The sequence below is a fragment of the Aedes albopictus genome, chromosome 3 (genome assembly GCF_035046485.1).
Source record: "Aedes albopictus strain Foshan chromosome 3, AalbF5, whole genome shotgun sequence".
NCBI lineage: Eukaryota > Metazoa > Arthropoda > Insecta > Diptera > Culicidae > Aedes > Aedes albopictus.
The window spans coordinates 144943579-144963823 of record NC_085138.1 but is presented as its reverse complement, the minus strand read 5'-3'; the positions used below and the strand labels follow the sequence as shown (position 1 = coordinate 144963823).

Here is a 20245-nt window from a genome sequence, read left to right as displayed (position 1 = left end):
GACTACACCGTGAAATCATCCAAACATTGCTCATATTCCCGGAAGAGAAATCGATTATTGTAGATACGCCCGAATGATACTAAGTGCGAGATATGTTGATTTTCATGGCTGCAGTAGAGCTTTGACAGCAGAAGAAATCGCAAAAGGAAAAAAAATCTGATGAGAAATATCAGAAGGAACCCTGGGAGGAATCCCGAGACGATTCTCAGAAGGATTCACTAGAGAAATGACTAAGAAAACCCAGAGGAATCCCGACAAAATACCTACATTAATCCCGGAAACAATTCATGAAAGAATCTACTGTGAAGTTTCTGAGAGAATACTAGAACAATACCTAAAGAAATCTCAGGAATAATCTAGAAAAGATTCCTGTGATGAATCTTCGAAGGAGTCTCTGAAGGAACCCTGGGAAAATTTTCTTAAGGAAATTCGGTAAGAATCATTGAAAGTATCACGGTAGAAATATCTGACGCCGCTCTAAAATTATTGAATAGATTGTTTGTCACTGGATACTGTTGAAATTGATCTATGATCAACCACGAGTTAAACATCTGATCCGTCGTAGATCGGCCCTCACGAAAACCAGCCTGATATTCACCGACGAAATTTAGCAATTTGCACAATCTATATAGGATGTGTCCTTTTTTCGGGCATATGATAAGGTCATCCAATAAGCTGAGAGGTAATTTTTGATCCGCCCATATCTTTATAGGATCTAGGGAACACTTCCGCGTTGCTACTACAATGTATGTTATTTATTACAATAAACTCCCTTTGTTGATTTGCTTAAGGTATTCTACAGAACGTGATAGTCTATTGTACAAAAAAGAAAGCAGCAGCGGAAATTTCCTCTTTGTCAAATGCAAATCACAATGATGGTATTTGTCAGGTGCCAGTCCCAACAACCTAACCTAGGCCATTAATCAATTTAATGGCACACCCACGCTTGCCGGTGCACCGCAAAGTATATGATTAAATATGAATCAAAGACGCTGATCGGTTGTATACCATTTCATCGAATACCATTTCGCAGAAAAGACCGTATGAACTCCCTCCCTCCCTCATAGTTTTTTTTTATCAAGGATAATTTAAAATTTGAATGAAGTAAAGAGTTTGTAGGACCCATAGAGGCGCAGAAGTAAAGGCGCGGGTGTCAGCAAGAGCATGTTTGGGATGACGGGTTCGATTCCTGTGCAGTCTACAAACTTTTCAACGTACTTAAAATCACCTATATTTATTTTCGATATCTATTTCCTCGGTTGTTCTTTATCAGTTCAATCTAGTTAAATTTGTTTTTCTTATGTAATGATTTTAAGTGAAACGAAACATTCTGCCAAATGGTTTTCGTCAAAACGGTCAAATCTACTTAGTTCATTCCGTCACATGTGGTTCCGTGAAATGTTAAACTGTGAATATGAACTATGAACTATGAAAATGATTTTCGGTGAAATGTGATACATTCACCTTGACCATGATTTGTAAGAAGTGGCCGGACCAAATGCAATCAATCGACTTCACTAGTTTTAAACGAAACTTTGATAAGATGGTGTATTGGCACGGAAGCCTTGCCAAGGTTCGACTCTTCAGGGGTCAACTGGAAGATGCAGTCAATCGATATCTGGACCGGGATTATTTCTGTTGCTTGGAATTGGTCACCATTGGTGGAGGAATCCAGTACAGCAACTGGGAACCGTGGAAACGATGCTGCATGACGTTGTACCGTCTGCTGGGTGTTTACCAATTCTGTGTGGCCATGTGCAAGTTTATTTTCGATGTGAATCATCAGGAAGATAGAATAACACTCTACGCCACGGTCCTGGTGTTCGTAGGTTTCTTGATATGCTTCCTTAGGATATTCATAGTACAGAACTACGATGAAGCGATTCAACAATGCAGAACATTCGTTGGGAGACGTCGCTGCAGTTCCGGGGATCCAGATTACGATACATCAATACGGAAACAGACATCTCGTGCCACAGGTCACGGAGTCCTGGCAATGATTTTGTTCTTCCTTGGTAACCAATTTCTCATCTGGATACCGTGCGCTGCCAGAGACCGCGTTTTCGGAATACCCCACCAATTTCAGAGTTTGGGACCTACTCTAACTGTTTCCATGCAGCAACTGTTCACTGCAACATTGGCTTTCTTTTGGGACTGCAGATTGTTCTACTCCACTATCATGATGTCCGTAATACTAATGGCATTGCGAGCTGAATTGTTGATCATTTCCCATGGGTTCAGAACAATCTTAAGTAGAGCGAGACAAATGCAAAAGGAACACGATCAAGGACCATTGCCGGATGTCGTCCAGCTTAAATACTTGCAGAAAACATTGAAATCGGTCTTGGAACAACACACTGAATTTCTAAGGTTTACATTGTTCAGTTATCCAGTCTAGTATGAACTTAAAGAATTTCATGTAAATTTCAGAATCATAGATGTGTTGCAACCGTTCATCAACTATGCATTTGCTGTGACCTATTACTGCACAATGGTCCTCGTTGCTGTCTTGGTATATGTGCTCATCCGAGATGGGTCTATAACAAATGCTCTCCTGTCTGCGTCAACTGCGATGTCCTACGTTCTGGAATGCTACTGGTGGTGCTATTTAATTGATTCACTACAAGTTCAAGTGAGTTTTTTTTTTGTTTAGTTCGAGGAATGTCAAATCAACTCTTTAAATTTGAAATTTTGCAGGCAGTCGGCATTGCCAATTTGGTAAATGGTGTGATATTTGAGCTGTCACGCCTAGCCGAGAATCACTCTGAGTATGTGCAAATGCGTACTTCTCTCATGATCATCCAAATCTACGCGTCTACGAATAGCCAGTGGTTCAGTTGTGCGGGAGTTTTTCCTGTGTCTATCGAGGCGTTCAAGAATTTGTGCAATATCATTTACTCATTGATTACGTTTCTACTCAATATGCCGTAATAAATACTTTGAGAAATGGTTAGATGTAGTTGTGATCACGTACTTCACGGCTAGATCATTTAGCAAGGCATAACAGAGCTGCTGCACCTAATTTTCTTCCTCACTATGCTCCAGCAATAATATCCATGTCATTCGCAAAACAGACAAATTGGTGGGCTTCGTGGCCGAGCGGCTAGAGGCGTCAGTCATCTAGGCGTTTCGTAAGCCTCGGAGTGTGGGTTCGATTCCCGCTCCAGTCGGGGGAAACTTTTCGTCAAACGGGAGATTCTCCACTGGGCCACTGGGTGTTATGTGTGTTGTCCGTTGTCATATGTTAGTGCTTGTTCAGTCTGTGCAACCTCTGGTTGAAGACGGTTTAGTGTCTTTTTTTAAATTGGCAGGATTTCGTGAAAATCATTCCCCGACTGTTAAGCCCGGCTCGTCACATAACACCAGGGCGATACTGAATAGTCAACATGAAAGTCCTTGTCGAAGTCCCCGGTGAGATTCGAACGAACCCGAGACCCTTACGTAGTTTATTGTACTGTCCATCGTCGAATTGATCAGTCTAGTGCGCTTCCCGGAGAAGACGTTCCCGTCTATGATTTTCAATTACTCCTCACTACGCCGCGGCGTAGGCGCGATGAACAGGCAGGTGGTGCGTTGGGACCTGGTGTTCGCGGCATTTTTTGGAGGATAGTGAGCATAGTGAAGATATGGTTCGTTGCCGAGCGGCCGACGACAAAGCCGGCTTGATAAGTTTCCAGAAACTCATTCAATTTAGGTAAAAACGACCGAAGATGATCTGGGATAGCACTGTGTAGGCGGCATTCTTCTTCTTCTTCTTCTTTCTGGCTCGACGTTCCAACTGGAACTTGGCCAGCCTTTTCTCCAACTTAGTGTTCTTTGAGCACTACCACAGTTATTAATTGGAGGGCTTTCTATGCCAGCCATTGCATGAATTCGTATATTGTGAGGCAAGCACAATGATACACTATGCCCATGGAATCGAGAAAATTTTCCCGACTGGAACGGGAATCGAACCCGCCGTCTCCGGATTGGCGATCCATTGCCTTAACCACTAGGCTAACTGGAGACCCCAGGCGGCATTCAGAACTGTGATTACTCGGAAGTTTTCATTCTCCAACTTGTCACCTTTCTTGTATATGGGGTAAATAGCCCCTTCCTTCTCGTCAGTGGTGTCATAGAGGTTACTCCAAGTTACTCAGCAATCAACTGTTGAGGTCAAACAAAAACAATTTTAACTCCCAGTATAAGCGCCTTCGAAAAGCCGAATCCAAAAGCGTGAAAAGGACAAAACGTCGAAAACGAGTAGTAAGTCAATAGTGAGTTCTTTATTCTTTTAAAAGAAACCTTTTTTTTTCGTATTTCGACGTTTTGTCCTTCCGACGCGACGTTTTGTCACATTTTATTTATTTTATACGTTATGGATATTTTTCCTCTTAAATATAAAAAACCGTCTACGATTTGTTTGTATCCTTATATTTGTAGACGTAGAGAAACTGAGCTACGTTTGTGAGTTTTCTATTTTTCGTGTTCATGTACAACAAAAAAAATTGTAATATTGGAACTTCTTCTAGGGATTCATTCAGAAATAAAGGGCGAACACGATGAAATTGCCACACAGAAAATATTGTATAACTTTAGATTGCGTTCGCCAAAATAGCTATTTTTTTACCATGAATAGTATATTATGTGTAGCTAATACCATAAAATTTTCATTAAAATCGGTTGAGTATAAAGGTTGAGTAAAGGATTCATTAAAAAAATCATCGAAAATTTCTCCAGGGATTTCATTAGTATTTTCTGTTTTTATTAACGTGCATTTTAACAGGGAGCTGGTTATGTTCCGAACAGAGAATAAAAGCAGGGAGCTAATTCAATACTATTTCATTAGTAACTCTCTCAAAGATTCTTAAATAAATCCTTCCAGTGACTTTCCGAGATTTTTTTTTCAAATTCTTCCTTTCGAAATTAGTTTAGGTATTTCTTCAATCCATCAGAGATTTGTTCGGGAATAACTCCAAGAAAATTTCCACATAACTATGCCCAGAAGTATCTTCAGGAATTAATACGAAAAAAATCTGCGGGAATCCCTCCAGAGATTCTTGTGTTAGTACCTCCATCGATACAGGCAGGAATTCTTCCTGCAGGAGTTCATAGAGATTCTTACAAGAATTTATACAGAAGTTTCTTTACAAATATCTCAAGAGTTTTTTTTTTCAGGGATCTCAGGGTCCACCCATATCCCCAGCAATACTTTCAAAATCCCCAAATAATTTTGTTATAGGGTTTCTCCAGAAATATTCCTTTAAAACCCGCAATATTTTTTTACTTGGAATTCCACCGCGAGTTTCGCGAGAAGTCTCACCAGGTATTTCTTCAGGAAGTTCATCCCAGGATTCATCCAAGAATATCTCCGGAATTTATTCGGATGTCTTTCCTGAGATTTAGTCAAAAGTATTTCCTAAGATTTCAACAGTGATCCTACTGAAGATTTTTTCAGAAATTTTGGGTATCTTTTTCTGGGGTTTTTTAGAAGATCTTCCAAAATTTGCACTACAATTACAGAAGTACTTTTTTAGAATGCTTTTTTGATTTTTTTCGAGGAAACCCTTTACAAAAATTTCTGGAGCAATTTCGGAATCTTGTACCGACTTTTCGAACCCTCTAAGCAGAATACCCTCTTCGAATGAGTGTAATCAGTTTCGTACCTTCTAATTCCGCCCTATGTTGCTTATCCTTTGACAGATACGCGTATTTCGACTACCACTTGTAATTTTCCTCAGTGTCAGTTATCCACACAATTTCGGAAGTTATTTTTTGATCAATTTCTGCATGGATGCCTAGGATTATACCTAAGAGAGTACCTGAAAAAAAAAACTTTAAGATACCTTTGGACTTCTCTGAGAAAAATATTTGAAGACTTCTGAAGGAACTCTGTAAGTAATTCCAAAGAAAAAAAGATTGACCAATTTCTAGAGGGATTTCTAGAAAATCCCCAATAAATTTCTGAGGTATCCCTGAGTGATTTGCTGGAGGAATCCAAAGAAGAGTTGCAAGACATACCTCTGAAGGAGTGCTCAGAAAAAATATTAGACAATTTCTAAACAAATTTCCTGGAGGAATTCTTTGAAGAATTTTACTGAAGAAATTAAAACACAACGTTTTTTTTTTTTCAAAGAATCGTTTTCGCTGATAGAAATACAGAACTCTCTTCAGGTATACAAAGACAAATTTATGGAAAAAATTCTTTGATAAGTGCCAATGATTAGATTCTGGAGTAATTTTTGCAGCAATTGTTGGGAGAATCTCTAGAAAAAATTTGAAAAAAAAAATCCTTGAGGTCATATATGGTCCATATGAATCCAAAGCAATGCCTGGGGGAGTACCTAAAGCAACCATTGGAAAAATCCCTGGCGGATCTTCCAGAAGAATGCTTTGAAAAACTTTAAAGGAATTTCCAAATAAATGCCCGAGAAAATCCCTGAATATCTTCTTCTTCTTCTTCTTGGCGTAACGTCCTCACTGGGACAAAGCCTGGTTCTCAGCTTAGTGTTCAATGAGCACTTCCACAGTTTTTAACTGAGAGCTTCCTCTGCCAATGACCATTTTGCATGTGTATATCGTTCTTTTTAAAGACAGTTGATAAATCCTTAAACAATTCCCAAAAGAATTCCTGAAGGTTTCCCTGGAGGTAACCCTAAAGAATTTTCTAAAAAAATCAAGATGAGTTCTTTTTAACCTCGTAAAAGGAATTCCAGCAAGAATGTCCTTTCCGGGATATTTACAGAAAGAATTCGTGACATAATAATGCATGGAGGGGTTTTCTCGGAATAATTCATAATTAGGCGCGATAGTGTAATCCTATCCTTGGGCCGTGTACCAGTATGGAGGCGCTGAAATTTAGGAACGTTGAGTAAGCAGTTCCGATTTTACCATGACTGCTTCTTCTCCTCCGGTAGCTGTTTAGTTTAATCCAGACAATTAGCCAGTGCAGACAGGTGGCCAACTTTTCTGGTCCATCTAGCAGTGATGAAAAACAGTGAGGAATGCAGCTGAGTAGACACAAACGCAAAGCTATCCTACTCGTAAACAACAGAAGCCAGAATATATTCGCACTTCCTTCACTCGCGAGCTAACGAAGCTGGTCGCACTCGTGATTGATTCGCGAAGCAGCTCTGAACATTTTTCAATTTTTTGAAACAACGAATTTACACGGCCGACAGATTAACTTTTCAGGAACAATAAAGCACAAAACACTACTATCTGATGGATCATTGCTTGTTTTGCTATTAAAATCGCACTAAAATGCAATTCCCGCATCTCCACTTGTTCTTCGCGAATAAAAATTCATGAGTGTTTTTGTTTTTGTTTTGCTTCATACTCGTGAAGCAAGCGAGTGCGAATAAACTCACACACGGCTTACTCTCGGCACCGGCTACTTCAGTTCTAAACACACTACGCTGTAGCAGATGAGCTTGTCCAATGAGGTACAGATACAGGTGGCACAGATAAACATTGCAAACCACTAGTTGTCTCTTTCGTTCTACCGCTGATCAAATGCAACGCAATTAGTGACGTCACTAATTGATTTGCATTTGATCAGCGTTAGAACGAAAGAGACAACTAGTGATTTGCAATGATTATCTGCGCCACCTGTATCTGTACCTCATTGGAGCTTGTTTAGTTTGATGCTGATGGTGAGCTGCAGTAACCCGACGTCTCCACTAGACAGAAATGTCTTGCCATTTTGCTGGACAGATGTGTCATGACAGAAATGTTCTCTCGCTGTTTGCATGGAAAGCAGCGGTGTTGATCATTTCTGTTACGTTTTCTCTTTCTGGCAGCAAAATGGCAAGACATTTCTGTCTAGTGGAGACGTGGGGTAAAACGCCAATTGTGGTGAAGATTCTCGTTGTTGACAATCTTAAACATTGTTACTCCAACCTTCACGGTATATAGCCCGACAACTGGGAGAATTTGTGGTCCATTGCACTGTACAGTGTGTATGATGATAGACAGTAGGCGTAGCCGCGATCAGACGTGTTTTGTTTTGCTCGTCGCGTTTTTTTCGCGTTCGCCAATTTTTTTGTTATTCTGCTGACGGTTTGGCCGGTGCTACGCCATCCGGATAGCTTCCGCGTGTAAAAGAGTGCTTGTCATTTGTGAATTTTAATAGTGAGAAATGGATTGATTGATATTGAAAAAAATAAAAAAATTCGGAAACGGTGCGAGAAAGTGGGAATGTGCCGTCTATTTCGCGTTTTCACGTAGGACGGTCAATGGCGTTACGCCTTCCAGTAGTTTTCCATAGTAAAGTTGTTGTAAAGGCGCTATAACTGCAGTTTTCTTTCGTGTTTTTTTACGTATGTGGCTATGCCATCAGTGATTCGCGAGGGATAACAGAATCATCCCGTGTGGCTTAACATTCATATTTTTGTGGGAGCTAAAGTGACGTGTGTTCAAATGATGACTGACTGCAAGCACAACGGTGGCGAGACGAGGAGGAAACCTGACTGCACAACGAAGACGTTCCCATGGTGATGGCAGCGCTACCTTGGATTGGATGGATTCCGGTGAGAATGTTCTGATTACTTTTACTATAACAATATGAACTAAATACGCACCAGTTTCAAAGATTTACTTTGAATCAGGAAGTGTGTTTGCATTATCATTGTCGAAATGATAACGGTAATGTACACATGCGGGGCTTATTGTAAGTGAAAGTGACTTCTGAATGGACGTGTCTCTCCAGCCATTCTGAAATGGGTCTCTGAATCTGCAATAGAGCTATCACCTTCTAACTCCTGGACTAAAGCTTTTTGCAATAGTATAAAAATGATATTGCAGAAATCTTTCTTCCATAATACCACTGCCGGACAGTGGGGGTTAGTTGGATCACACACACACACACACACACACACACACACGGCTTACTCTCGGCACCGTGAGTAAACCGTTTGTTGTTTTTACACTCGCGAGTTGATTCACGATGAGAGTGTTTCCATATCTGTCATCTAGATGAGTTCATCACCGATATCGACAGCATCCTTATCGCAGGAGTTGACTCGTTGTTGCTCCCTGCTGTACTGACGTAGTTATTTCTCCCACTGCACTGCCTTGATCCACCATGTCTGTGCTCCCCGCACCAGTCAGGTGTTTGTCGTGAAGCTGCTTTCAACTTTCGATCACATTTTTATAGCTGCAAAGTCCGGCTGGCGTTACGAAGCTTTTGTGGCATGCATTGAATTTCTGGTAGAACTTCCGAACAGCGCAGCAATTCCAATTATTTGCATTCCTATTCCTCCAGGTTGCGCTTTTTCTCCCGGAAGAGACCGGTCTGCTATTTCAGCTTTTATGTCATGCCTCATTCTGCCGGGTCCAGTACTGCAGCATTATCACCACCCTCGTTGCGTTTTTCTCTCCCAAGAGCTCACTACTCTCATCGTCGAACCAATCGTTACTTCGGCTCCGTTCCACATATACTCAATGTTTACCAGCGTAACCCCAGCAAGACTGAAAAACTGTCCCATAACCGCAGCATACCAAAGTTAGGTATCATACCAAAACAAGGTAGAGATTAGAAATCGAGGTTTTGAAAATAGCTTATTTTGGTATTGTAAAGGAATTGCGTCATCGACCTAAAATACATAACTGATTTTTTGGTTTGGTATTGAGGACTGCTTGAGTATTATTCAATAATTGCTGAATCGCTATTTGTATGGAAAAATCGTCCATTATTATTGAGGTATTGCAAGACCTGGTGTCATTATTCATCAGATGACACCCAAGTTATCATTATAGGTATTTTAATTCTTATGCAGGGCTTTCTAATAACTCATTCAAGTTGTAGGTATTGGGTTTTACCTTTTTGTTTTGGTACCTGAGTTTGGTGTTCTAGAGCTAGTCCCAACTAACAATCACTCATTTAACAGGCACCATTATGACGAATTAATTCAGCATAATGTTGAATAACATTTGAATTATTTTCACGTACAACCTATGTTCGGGTTTTGTTCACACAAATTTGGAGAAGTTATTAAGCATCATGTTGTGCACCAACTTTATTTTTTGTTCAAAGCGTTTTACAAATGTACAAGAAAGTTGTTATTCAGCTATGGCAAAAATGACTGAAAATAAATAAAATGCAAAAATGTTGAACCACTCACGAGAGTAATTATTTGCACTCATGTTGAGAACACCTATTATGAAATAAGAATTACATATAAAATTACTTAAATCCGGATTAGAACTCGAGACCTGTCGATTGCCAGCCGCATGCCTTCCTATCTGCGCCATCCTAAAGATGGTGAGATGCAGCACCCAAAGCAAAACATAATCTTCCCATGACTCAATAATGATCACTCCTGAACTTGTGTTCAGCAGTGGTGAATTAGCACAGCACGTGCTAATCAACTGAACAACGCTTCAACTTCAACAGCTGTTCAGCCCAAAACACGTGTTTTCCATTCTGATTTCGCTGTCAGTATTTTTATTGCACGGTGAGAAAACTTGTATCGAATGTGGCCAAAAAGTGTTGATCCTTATTGAAGATATTGTTTCCAGACGAAGTAATTGCGATATGAATATGTTTTTATTTTTATTATTAAATATCGATCTTTAAAAATGTATGACAATATGTGGTGAATGGTCTTGGACGTGGTGCATTCACAGCATCTGTTCAGGTAATCTACTCATGCTCAGTCGAAGATCCGTCAAGCATTTTATTATTTATGCTTTTGTCATGGAATCTTGATATTATGTTCAATAAATAGTGCATAAGGATGTTTAGGGATACTTGAAATATGTCGATTTCTGAATGATGTTTGATTATCTAGGTGATTGTGGGAACAATATTCAGCACTAATGTCAAATGCATCGATCCAAGCGTCTCGTACAATCGAACTGCTGCGGAAGATAACAAAATATAATAATCAAGGTACAAGATCTATACAAGATATCAAGATAATAATAATAAATAAATGCCGCATTTTTACGTTGATCACGTCTCTTGGCACTCAATGTTAAACTACATAATTCTTTTCTGTTTTATTTTATGTGATTCGTTTAAAATTTTGGTTCTTTTACCCTTCGCGCGCTATTGTAAAAAGAACACTACCAAAAATCCTCGGTTGCTTGATGGCGCGCGTCCTGAAAGGCTAATAACTTGGTTATTTAAACAGTTTTAGCCATGATTTATCCCATAATCCGAGCAAAGTTCCGAGTCAAACTATGACGGGCTGAAGGCGTTTATTTGACAAGTGAAAAGCACATTGTTCAGGAGCATATGCTTATCGATACATCAGCTTAATAAGATGCAGACAAATGTTTTGTTAAACTCTTTTGTTAAAGAATCAATGCTTGTCGAATAAATTTCTTGTTAAACTTTTGAAAAGTGTTTTAATCTATCATTGTTGATACCGATGAGGAAAGTCGAACATTGACTATTTTCTCAATTGAAAAATCATTTAAACAGTTACGTGTTGAGCATAATTTTAGTTCAGCTATCATTACCATTATTAAGCAACAATTCAGCAAGCTTGCTTGTTTGTGACTTGCAATTGTTAGTTGGGAGTTTCTCTTGTTCGGGAAGTGCAGCAGTCAATTGCAACCTCTAAGTGCTCTTGTGGACAACAGAGCTGTAAAATAATCGGTGGATCGTGTTAAAGTTTATGTCTTTGTCATCAAGGAGAAAGGATGAATCATTGCTAGTTGGATTATTCGTCTATGACGTTTAATTCATACGCCCCAAAAAAAGCAAACCGCTGAAATTGCCCGATCGCTGTCAACAACTCGTAATGCGATTCCATTATCTCTCGACCAATGAGAGTGAACTGCTTAGGACAGCGCCCGAGCCTGCCTGGCTTGCGGCTAGAAAAACTTGCTCGTGAATTATTGCGCATATGATTTATGGCTGGATCAGGAGGGACACGAAGCGCGGTCAAATCAGAAAAAAGCAGATACTGTCTGCTACATTGCTTCTAATCCAATCTAAGTATTCAACAGCCAGGACAACACCTTGACGAAAGCGCGCGACCCATGGACTAACTGGCAGAGTCAGCGAAAAGTGATTCGGACCCTCCGGGAAGACAACAGCGTAGTGCGCCAGTCAGTCACGGCGGCGATCATGATGGACTGATAGGCGCTCTGGCTGGCTGTCTTCGAGGCGAATTTCCTACCAAACCGCGCGGACAGGTTTTAATTGGTGGTGCCATAACATTCGTCGGATTGTTTCTAAGCATTACACGACGTGAATGGAAGGCGGGCCCACTCAAGTGATTTGCTCTTGATGAAGGTTTTTTTATCGCAATGTTGAAGATATCTAGGGTAAATGTACCAATAGTGGTGCTATTAGTAGCTCCTTGTAGAAAAATAATTGAATAAAATTGATAATACCACAAAATAAAAAGCCTGAAAACGTTAATCGGTAGTTTTTCACTTAAATTTGCTAGGAAAAATGTAAAAACCATTGTTTATTACAGTTTTTGCTAATAAATCACTTGCACCAACTATAGGTACATGGTTCCTATTATGGAGGTAAAATTTAACATTGGTTCCTATAGTGGCGCATCCCATTGAATTCTTATGGGACCCACCACTATAGGAACACTACCACCACTATAGGTACAAAGGAGCCAAAAATTTAAGGAAAATAATTGTTTAAAATAGGTTTTTCGGCGAATCCTGAACACAAAACTGAATTAATGTTATTAATTAGTTATGATGAATCTATTAAAAATGTCATTTGCAAGCTTTTTGTTTGAAATAGTGCAAAATACGCACTACCACCACTATTGGTACTACCTCCACTAAGGGAGCTTTTACCCTACATTGCATTGTGGTAGCTAATCTGCACACAAATGTCTTCTACGCGGGAGTTCATCATGTCAACGGGGTTTAGTCAGTTTATCTTGTTGAATTGAAAAGAGGGGGGGTTTCAGTGTGGAGATGAGCTTTATTAATTTTCATCACGTCAGATTGGGATGATGTGACACGGGTGCAAGTGATGCGACAGATGACGTGAGGTGAAGAAAGGTCAGGATCAGCAGTGGGTACTTTTGCTGTGCAGTTATTTTCGTTATACTGGACCGAGAGATTTGAACAATGAACCGTTAGCGTTTCTGCTTTGGGTTTCAAATTACTATTGATTTTTTTGCGTCTCATCCATTTATAACAGTCAACAATTGAATTCTCGAAAGAACCTCTAAAAGGATTCCCGAAGGAATCCCTAGATGTATTCCTAGAGGAATCTCTGGCACAATCCACGAAGGAATTCTTGAAGAAATTTTCTAGAATTTTCAAAAACTGAAACCACACTGAGTATTTCGTTAGTAGGGTATGTGTGCCATCAGTAATCTCATGCTGAGAGACGAACCAGCCAAGGGCTGAAAGTCTCTCTAATAAAGACAAATCAATCAATCAATCAATCTCATGCTGCCATTTTCATCCTATTCGAAAACAAGCTATTACGGCACCGATTTACTCCGTTCTTTTTGTTTTCATGGGTGCTCGCTTCATACAAAAAATACAAAAATAAGAAACAAAACTAACAGCGCTTCAATCCTTTGTTTTTCGTGGGATGAAAATGGGAGCCACATGCTTAATAAGGGAACCAATACCCTATATGAGAGCACAGTATTTATTCATCTAGTATATTTCATTTAGTACCAATGTAGTGCAGACAATAAATTGCGAGTTTCGTTTCATAGTTCGATTGAACTCACACCCTTTATTACTTGTTTCAACTGGTGTCCAATAAACGCAACGTTCCAAATAATTTCGTTGGTTTGTCGAATTTTGCAAGGTCATTGTCCTTTTGGTACAAATTCGACTAACAACCAAACAGCAGATTCCAATTGCCCGGACGACTTCATCACTTCAGTTCGGCTGAAAATCACTTTCTGAATGACACTTTTCATCTGCAATAACATCAGCACCCGCGCAATCGAAATTGATAATTCCCGGTAATAAACTCAGCATCAACCGAATGGTTATGGGCCTGTTCGGTGGTCGATAAAATTACCGTCTCATGTACCAACCACATCAAATCAACGGGAGAAATGTGCATAAACCCCCAATTGAACTGTTGCTGTTCGCAGTAAAACATTTCGAGTTCGCTCGACAACAACTGCACCAATAATGGAGGAGAACGGGGTGAAATTACTTCATCTCTTATTGGCTTATTATCTCGATTTAACATAGAGGCTTTCCACGAAGCAGCACGAAAAAAATCCACTTTTAATTTTACATTTTTGATTTGCATATAATTTTGCACAGCTGTTCTAATCAATATAAATAACCATTTTTTCATATTAAAACTTTTTATGGAGTCTCGACTAACTTTCAAATAGGGCCTATGAAAAAATGGAACACATGTGAATGAAAAATCATATCTCTGAAACTGCTTGTTTGATCGGAAAATTTTCTTCGGCAAAGTTGTAGATTAATAAATGGTGGCTCTCAGAAAAATACACATTGAAAAATTTATTTAGTTCTTCTTCCGAAAAAACTGAATTTTGTAACTAAAAATTAAATATCTCAAAAAGCTATTTTTTTACCTTCGTCATATTTTGTGAGATTAAAGTTCATTCTGTTAGCTACCATCTGTAGAAATTTCATAATGGTAAAAAAAAATGTACAAAAAAGTTATGGCACTTTGAGCATTTTCGGTTGTGTGTTTTTTAGAGTGTATGACGAATTCACGCAAACTCGCCGTAGGGGTTTGGCAAAACTGTCTCAGAATCCGATGGAATTTCTTAGGTTTAAAGACTATGTATTTTAAAGCAAGATTGCATACGTTGTTTTTTTATTTATCTAGACTAATATTTGAAAAGGGCTAAAGTATTTGACCGTTTTTTACTCAATATAACTTAAAAATGACATTACCTACAATAAAGTTATGTATAATTAGATAATCATGTGAACTTTTATAACATTGAAAAATGTCAATTAGCTTTTAAAGTCAAAAAAATGCAAATAAGAAAAATTATTTCAATTTGCAAAACATGACATTTTTGTTATTATTGAAAATTTTTCCATATATCGCAAGATGGGCACTTTTGAAGAAAAGCATTTTTGAGGTACCGTGATTTCGGGTGAAATTGATCATTCATTTGTTAAAAATATTGCTTTAAACTTAAAACAATTTGTATAAAATGACCATCATCTGGCTAAAGGATTATTGAATGATAAGTTACATGTTTTACAGTCAATTAGTCACATATTTCTGTATTAAATTAAATATTTTCCGTAATTGCGTGTTTGGCACCCTTTCAAACTTTTGTTACCGAGGCTGTATCGCACATGTAATGAATATTCGAATGGATGCTTTTAGCTGCCAAGTATTTGCTAAACACGATTTCATCATCAAAATTTTTATAAATATTCAAATTTATACATAAAATTGCACTTTTCCGGAAGTAATCACTTTTTCAGCATGAAAAGTGCATACTTTAAGGCGTTTTCATAAAATTTACTAGATTTAAAACTTGAATAATTAAAAATTGAGAAAAGTCGTAAAAGTTTTGCGTAGCATTTCGCATACTGGGGTGGTTAATACAAATGGAAAACATATTTTTGGCACATGCAAAGGTGTTTCATTTACTGATCAATTTCATCCCGAAAGCAAAATTATTGAGTTTTTATTTCAAATGATATTTACCTATTGCAATAAAATGATTTGTAGTAAAAGTTTCAAACTCGTTGACTGATGAGAATCGTACGCGTACTTGTTTTATTGCTTTGAGTTTGACTTTCTTTGGGTGATCGACTGCACGTTGGATGATATCTTTAATTGGCATTTCAGTCTAATTTGGTCAATCAAAAACAACTATATGTTTTCTTAACTCGACGTTTCGGTCCTTATTGGACCTTTTTCAAGGATTCTGTAATGTTTGAGTTTGACCATATCGCTGCATTCGAAATCACGGTAGCATTAGTGGAAAATTTTTGACAGCTCCTCCCCTCTTAAAGTATATTCTCCCATACCTAATAGAAGGCTCCTAGCAATATCACAAGCTTCCCCTAAAATGTTACATCTTTAATGGACGGTTCCTAACAACAAATACTTCATGTCATCATTTTGCGTGTTTCTCTCCGGTAGAAAAAAAAAATGTTTTTATCCAGGGCGTTTTTTACAGATATTTTCATATATTAAATTAAACATAGCTCCATATGTTTGATTCACAAGTCTATCTAATGCAAAGTATTTATTTTATTCTCCTATGAATAAGTTGAAATTCGACTTCTGGTTGATATTCTGAATTTCTGTGTAACAGATCTGGTGTTCTGGTTCAAAAGAGAATCCTAAATTATACTCTTTGTATTGGATAGATTTATAATTGAAACAAATTAAGCTATGTTCAATATTAATATGTGAAAATCCACGTATAAAAATACCCAAAAATTGGTTTGACTAAAAAAAAAACATTTTGTGTTGGGTTGGATTCAGATAATAGCAATTTAATTACTTTGATCCATTTTGAATTCTATTCTTAACGGTTGGTGTGGGGTTTGGTTCTCCGAAATAGGATTTATTTAATTTCGCATATGGGCATGTATTCCAAATTGACTTCAATTTATTTTTAAACTTTTTTTAGCGTGATCGTTTTTTCAATATTTCAATTTTTTACTTGAAAGTTCACACAAATTCCTTAAAGTCACACATACCACACTTTTTTGTAGGTCATGTTATTTATAAGTAAGGGCCCATATAGCCGAGGCGGTAAACGCACGGGTATTCAGCATGACCATGCTGAGGGTGACGGGTTCGATTCCCGGTCGGTCCAGGATCTTTTCGTAAAGGAAATTTCCTTGACTTCCTTGGGCATAGAGTATCTTCGTGCCTGCCACACGATATACACATGCAAAATGGTCATTGGCAGAGGAAGCTCTCAGTTAATAACTGTGGAAGTGCTCATAGAACACTAAGCTGAGAAGCAGGCTTTGTCCCAGTGAGGACGTTACGCCAAGAAGAGGAGAGAGAGAGAGAGGAGAGGAGTTATTTATAAGTTACATTGGTATAAAAAATGGTCAAAAACTTAAGCCCTTTTCAAATATTAGTGTAGATAAATAAAAAAAACAACAAAGTATGCAACGTTGTTTTAAAGTACATAGTCTTCGTACCTACACAATTCCATTGAAATCTGAGAGGGTGCTGCCTACCCCATAATCTAGTTTGCGGGAAATTCGTCATGCACTCTAAAAAAACACGCAATCAAAAAAGATCAAAGTGCCACAACTTTTTTGTACATTTTTTTACCACTATAAAAATTTTAGAGATGATAGCTAACAGAATGAACTTTATTCTCACAAAAAACACGAAGGTAAAAAAAATGCTTTTTGAGATATTTGATTTTTAGTAACAAAATTCAGTATTTTCAAAAGAAAAACTAAATAAATTTTTCAATGTGTATTTTTCTGGGAGCCGCAATATATTATTCTACAACTTTGCTGAAGACACCTTTCCGATCGAACTAGCCGTTTCCGTGTTATAATTTTTTATTTGCTTGTGTTCCATTTTTTCATAGGCCCTAATTGAAAGTTAGTCGAGACAAAATATGAATTTTTGATATGAAAAATTGGTTTCTCACATAAAAAGGAATAGTATACAAAAATATCAAGTAGATTAAAAAACATCGATTAAAATGGTTTCGTGCTGGTCTGTGGAAAGCCTCATTAGCAGTGACACTGTTTCTGCACTATGCATAATATTTTTCAACAACAATTGATGATTTTGAACAAGATCATCTAACAAATTCATCAATTTCTGCTGAGCAAACCAACAACTAAAAGGTGAAGAAATGTTACACCAGAATGTGATGAGCTCGTCCCAGTTTATGTTTATAATTTTGTGAAGACAGATATTCTATGATTTTTTTTAAATTCTAGATTGCCAATACTAAAATTCATTCGCAAATGCTTATTTTCCCCAACATTATATGCTGCGCTTTCTAAAAGTATGAATCTTACCGATTCTCCCTAGTGGTTGCAGAGTCCGTCGCTGCTGGCGCTCAGTTGATTGGGTTTTACGACTTTTTGAAAAATTGTGCGATACACGAATAAAATTCGCATTATTTAATTTAGAGAGGCCCGGACAAATCGTGGTGGTGACGCTTGCCATCCGTTGTCAGAAAGAACTTGGAATTGGATGATACGTCGCCGAAAGCAGACTCCTCTTCTCGCATATAGAGGAGACAGGCAGGCCGGCTCGAGAGTGATGCGTCCAATCGAAAGTGATGGGGCTGACGACAGCGAACGAAAGACAAATTTTACGACCGGCGAGAGAATCAAGTTAATCAAAGCATCTGAATGAAGGATTCTACTAAGAGCTGACGATACAACCGACTATAGTTTGCATGATGATTGTGCGGCCGCTTTTGTGAAATATGGTAAATGTGGGAATGGGACTTTAAATTGAATAAAGTCATTTGCTAGAAAACCGCGGCTGCGGTCATAAAAAAGGCGGGATAGTAAAATCTCGCTTGGAACTATTGGCAAACGGGTTGATCCCTGTGCGAATATTGGCTTATTAATGGGATTAGCAGCTGTAGCAATTATGTTGACAACTGATATGTTAATCAGCTTTATAATGGGTGATTAGATTTCAAAACTGACATGTTATCCAAATTTAGACACGGAATAGGTTGTAGTTTAGACATAAAATGGCATGTTGCTTCATTATCTACATCAATTTTATGATAATTTTTTTTTTAGCTTTTTCCTACATCTCAACCCAAAACTAGTATTTCTTTTGACGACAGCTCATGATTATTTATGATTCACATGCAGTAGTTTCCCTCCACTGACCAATCAAACCATATGGTAGAGCTGAGAGAAGTATCTATATGGATCTTTAGATAAGGTTTAAATTTATATTTTGCAATGTCAGTGAGCCGACCTTTGCATGATTATTGTGATCATCATCTAGGATTTCTAGAACAAATCATAGAATTAATGACCAACAAGATGTATCGCCACCTTAATGACTTTAGAGTAGCTGAAAAAAAAATCAAAAGGATGTAATACAGAAATTTCCGAAGAAATCCCTAAATAAATATTTGAACAATTTTCTTGTCCAATTCCTTGTTCGAATTCTTGAAAGAATCTTGGAAGTATTATCTGAAGGAATGATAGGAATGGTGGAATTATTTGATGAAATTATTGAGAAGTTTGCAGAGCATTCCTGCAAAAATCTCCTTTTAAAATTCCTGGAGGATTTTGAAAAAAATAATCGAGAATCCGTGGAGCTGAGCTGAATTTCTGAAGAAATCCTTGGACGATTATTAAAAAAAAAAAAACAGAATCCCGTATAACATTTGGTAAAGATTGTCTAATCTAAAGTAAACCATGGAGAAACTTCTTGAGGAAATCTTGAAGATTGTTTTAGAAAATACATTTAGAAAAACATTAAGGAATTTCCAAAAGAATCTGCATGAATTTCTAAATCAATCTTTGAAGGAATTCCTACTGTAATCACTCAAAGAAAGCATGCGAGAATTTCTGGAGGAATCTCTGGAGAAATTTCTGAAAACATTCCTGCAGAAATTCCGATTGTCGGAATCCCTAGTGGAGTTCGAGGAGGATTGTTTGATTCCTAAAGTAATCCCTGGAAGAATTTCTGAAGGAATAAAAAGAAAAAACATCCATGGAAGAATTGCTTAAGTAATTTGCAAAGATATGTCTGAACAAATTACTACAACAATTTTGCATAAATCCCAAAATTTTTATCAACTCCATGAAATAATTTCAGAAAAAAAGTTGGAAAAAATTCTAAAATAATCATTGGAAAAAATGATGATGGAATTCATGTAGAATTTTCTGGATGAATTCGTACATAGAACATTTTCTGTAGTATCCATGTAAAGGCTTTTTAACTGGAGAATTTCACAAAAATGATCTTGAAGAAATCCCCAGAACAATTCCGAATGTTATTTTTGGAAAAATTCTATAAGAAATCCATAGGCGAATTGATAAGGGATTCACTGGAAGAGTTTTCAAAGGAATTCCTGGATTAATTCTTGGATGAATCAATGGACTATTTTACGAAATGATCTTCGGAGAAGTTTAGAAGAATATTTGAATAATTCCCTAGAAGAATTTTATGGAGAGTCCGTGGAAGCATTTCTGAAATATTTGCTTAGGAAAATGCTGAAAGTATAAAAGGAAGATTTTGTGAAGAAATTCCTGGAGTATTTTCTGAAGGAATTTTCAGATTTTTTTTTCCGACGGAATGCCTGAAAGAAGTTCCAAAGGAATAAAGAAATCGATGGAAGGGCTTTAAAGATATTCTGATAAAATCCATGGAAGACTT

The 20245-nt window shown here is 37.7% G+C and overlaps 1 protein-coding gene across 1 annotated transcript in view; it reads left to right on the top strand.

The window, feature by feature from the left end:
- Positions 1–1476: 1476 nt before the first annotated feature.
- The window catches only part of LOC109423983 (uncharacterized), a 40818-nt gene continuing 22049 nt past the window's right edge, over positions 1477–20245 (top strand). Inside the window, exons 1-3 of the mRNA XM_062842987.1 lie at positions 1477–2370; positions 2431–2632; positions 2698–2927. Of these exons, the coding sequence (XP_062698971.1) occupies positions 1499–2370; positions 2431–2632; positions 2698–2927 (1304 nt within the window). The 5' untranslated portion in view covers positions 1477–1498. The remainder of the gene's footprint in view (positions 2371–2430; positions 2633–2697; positions 2928–20245) is intronic.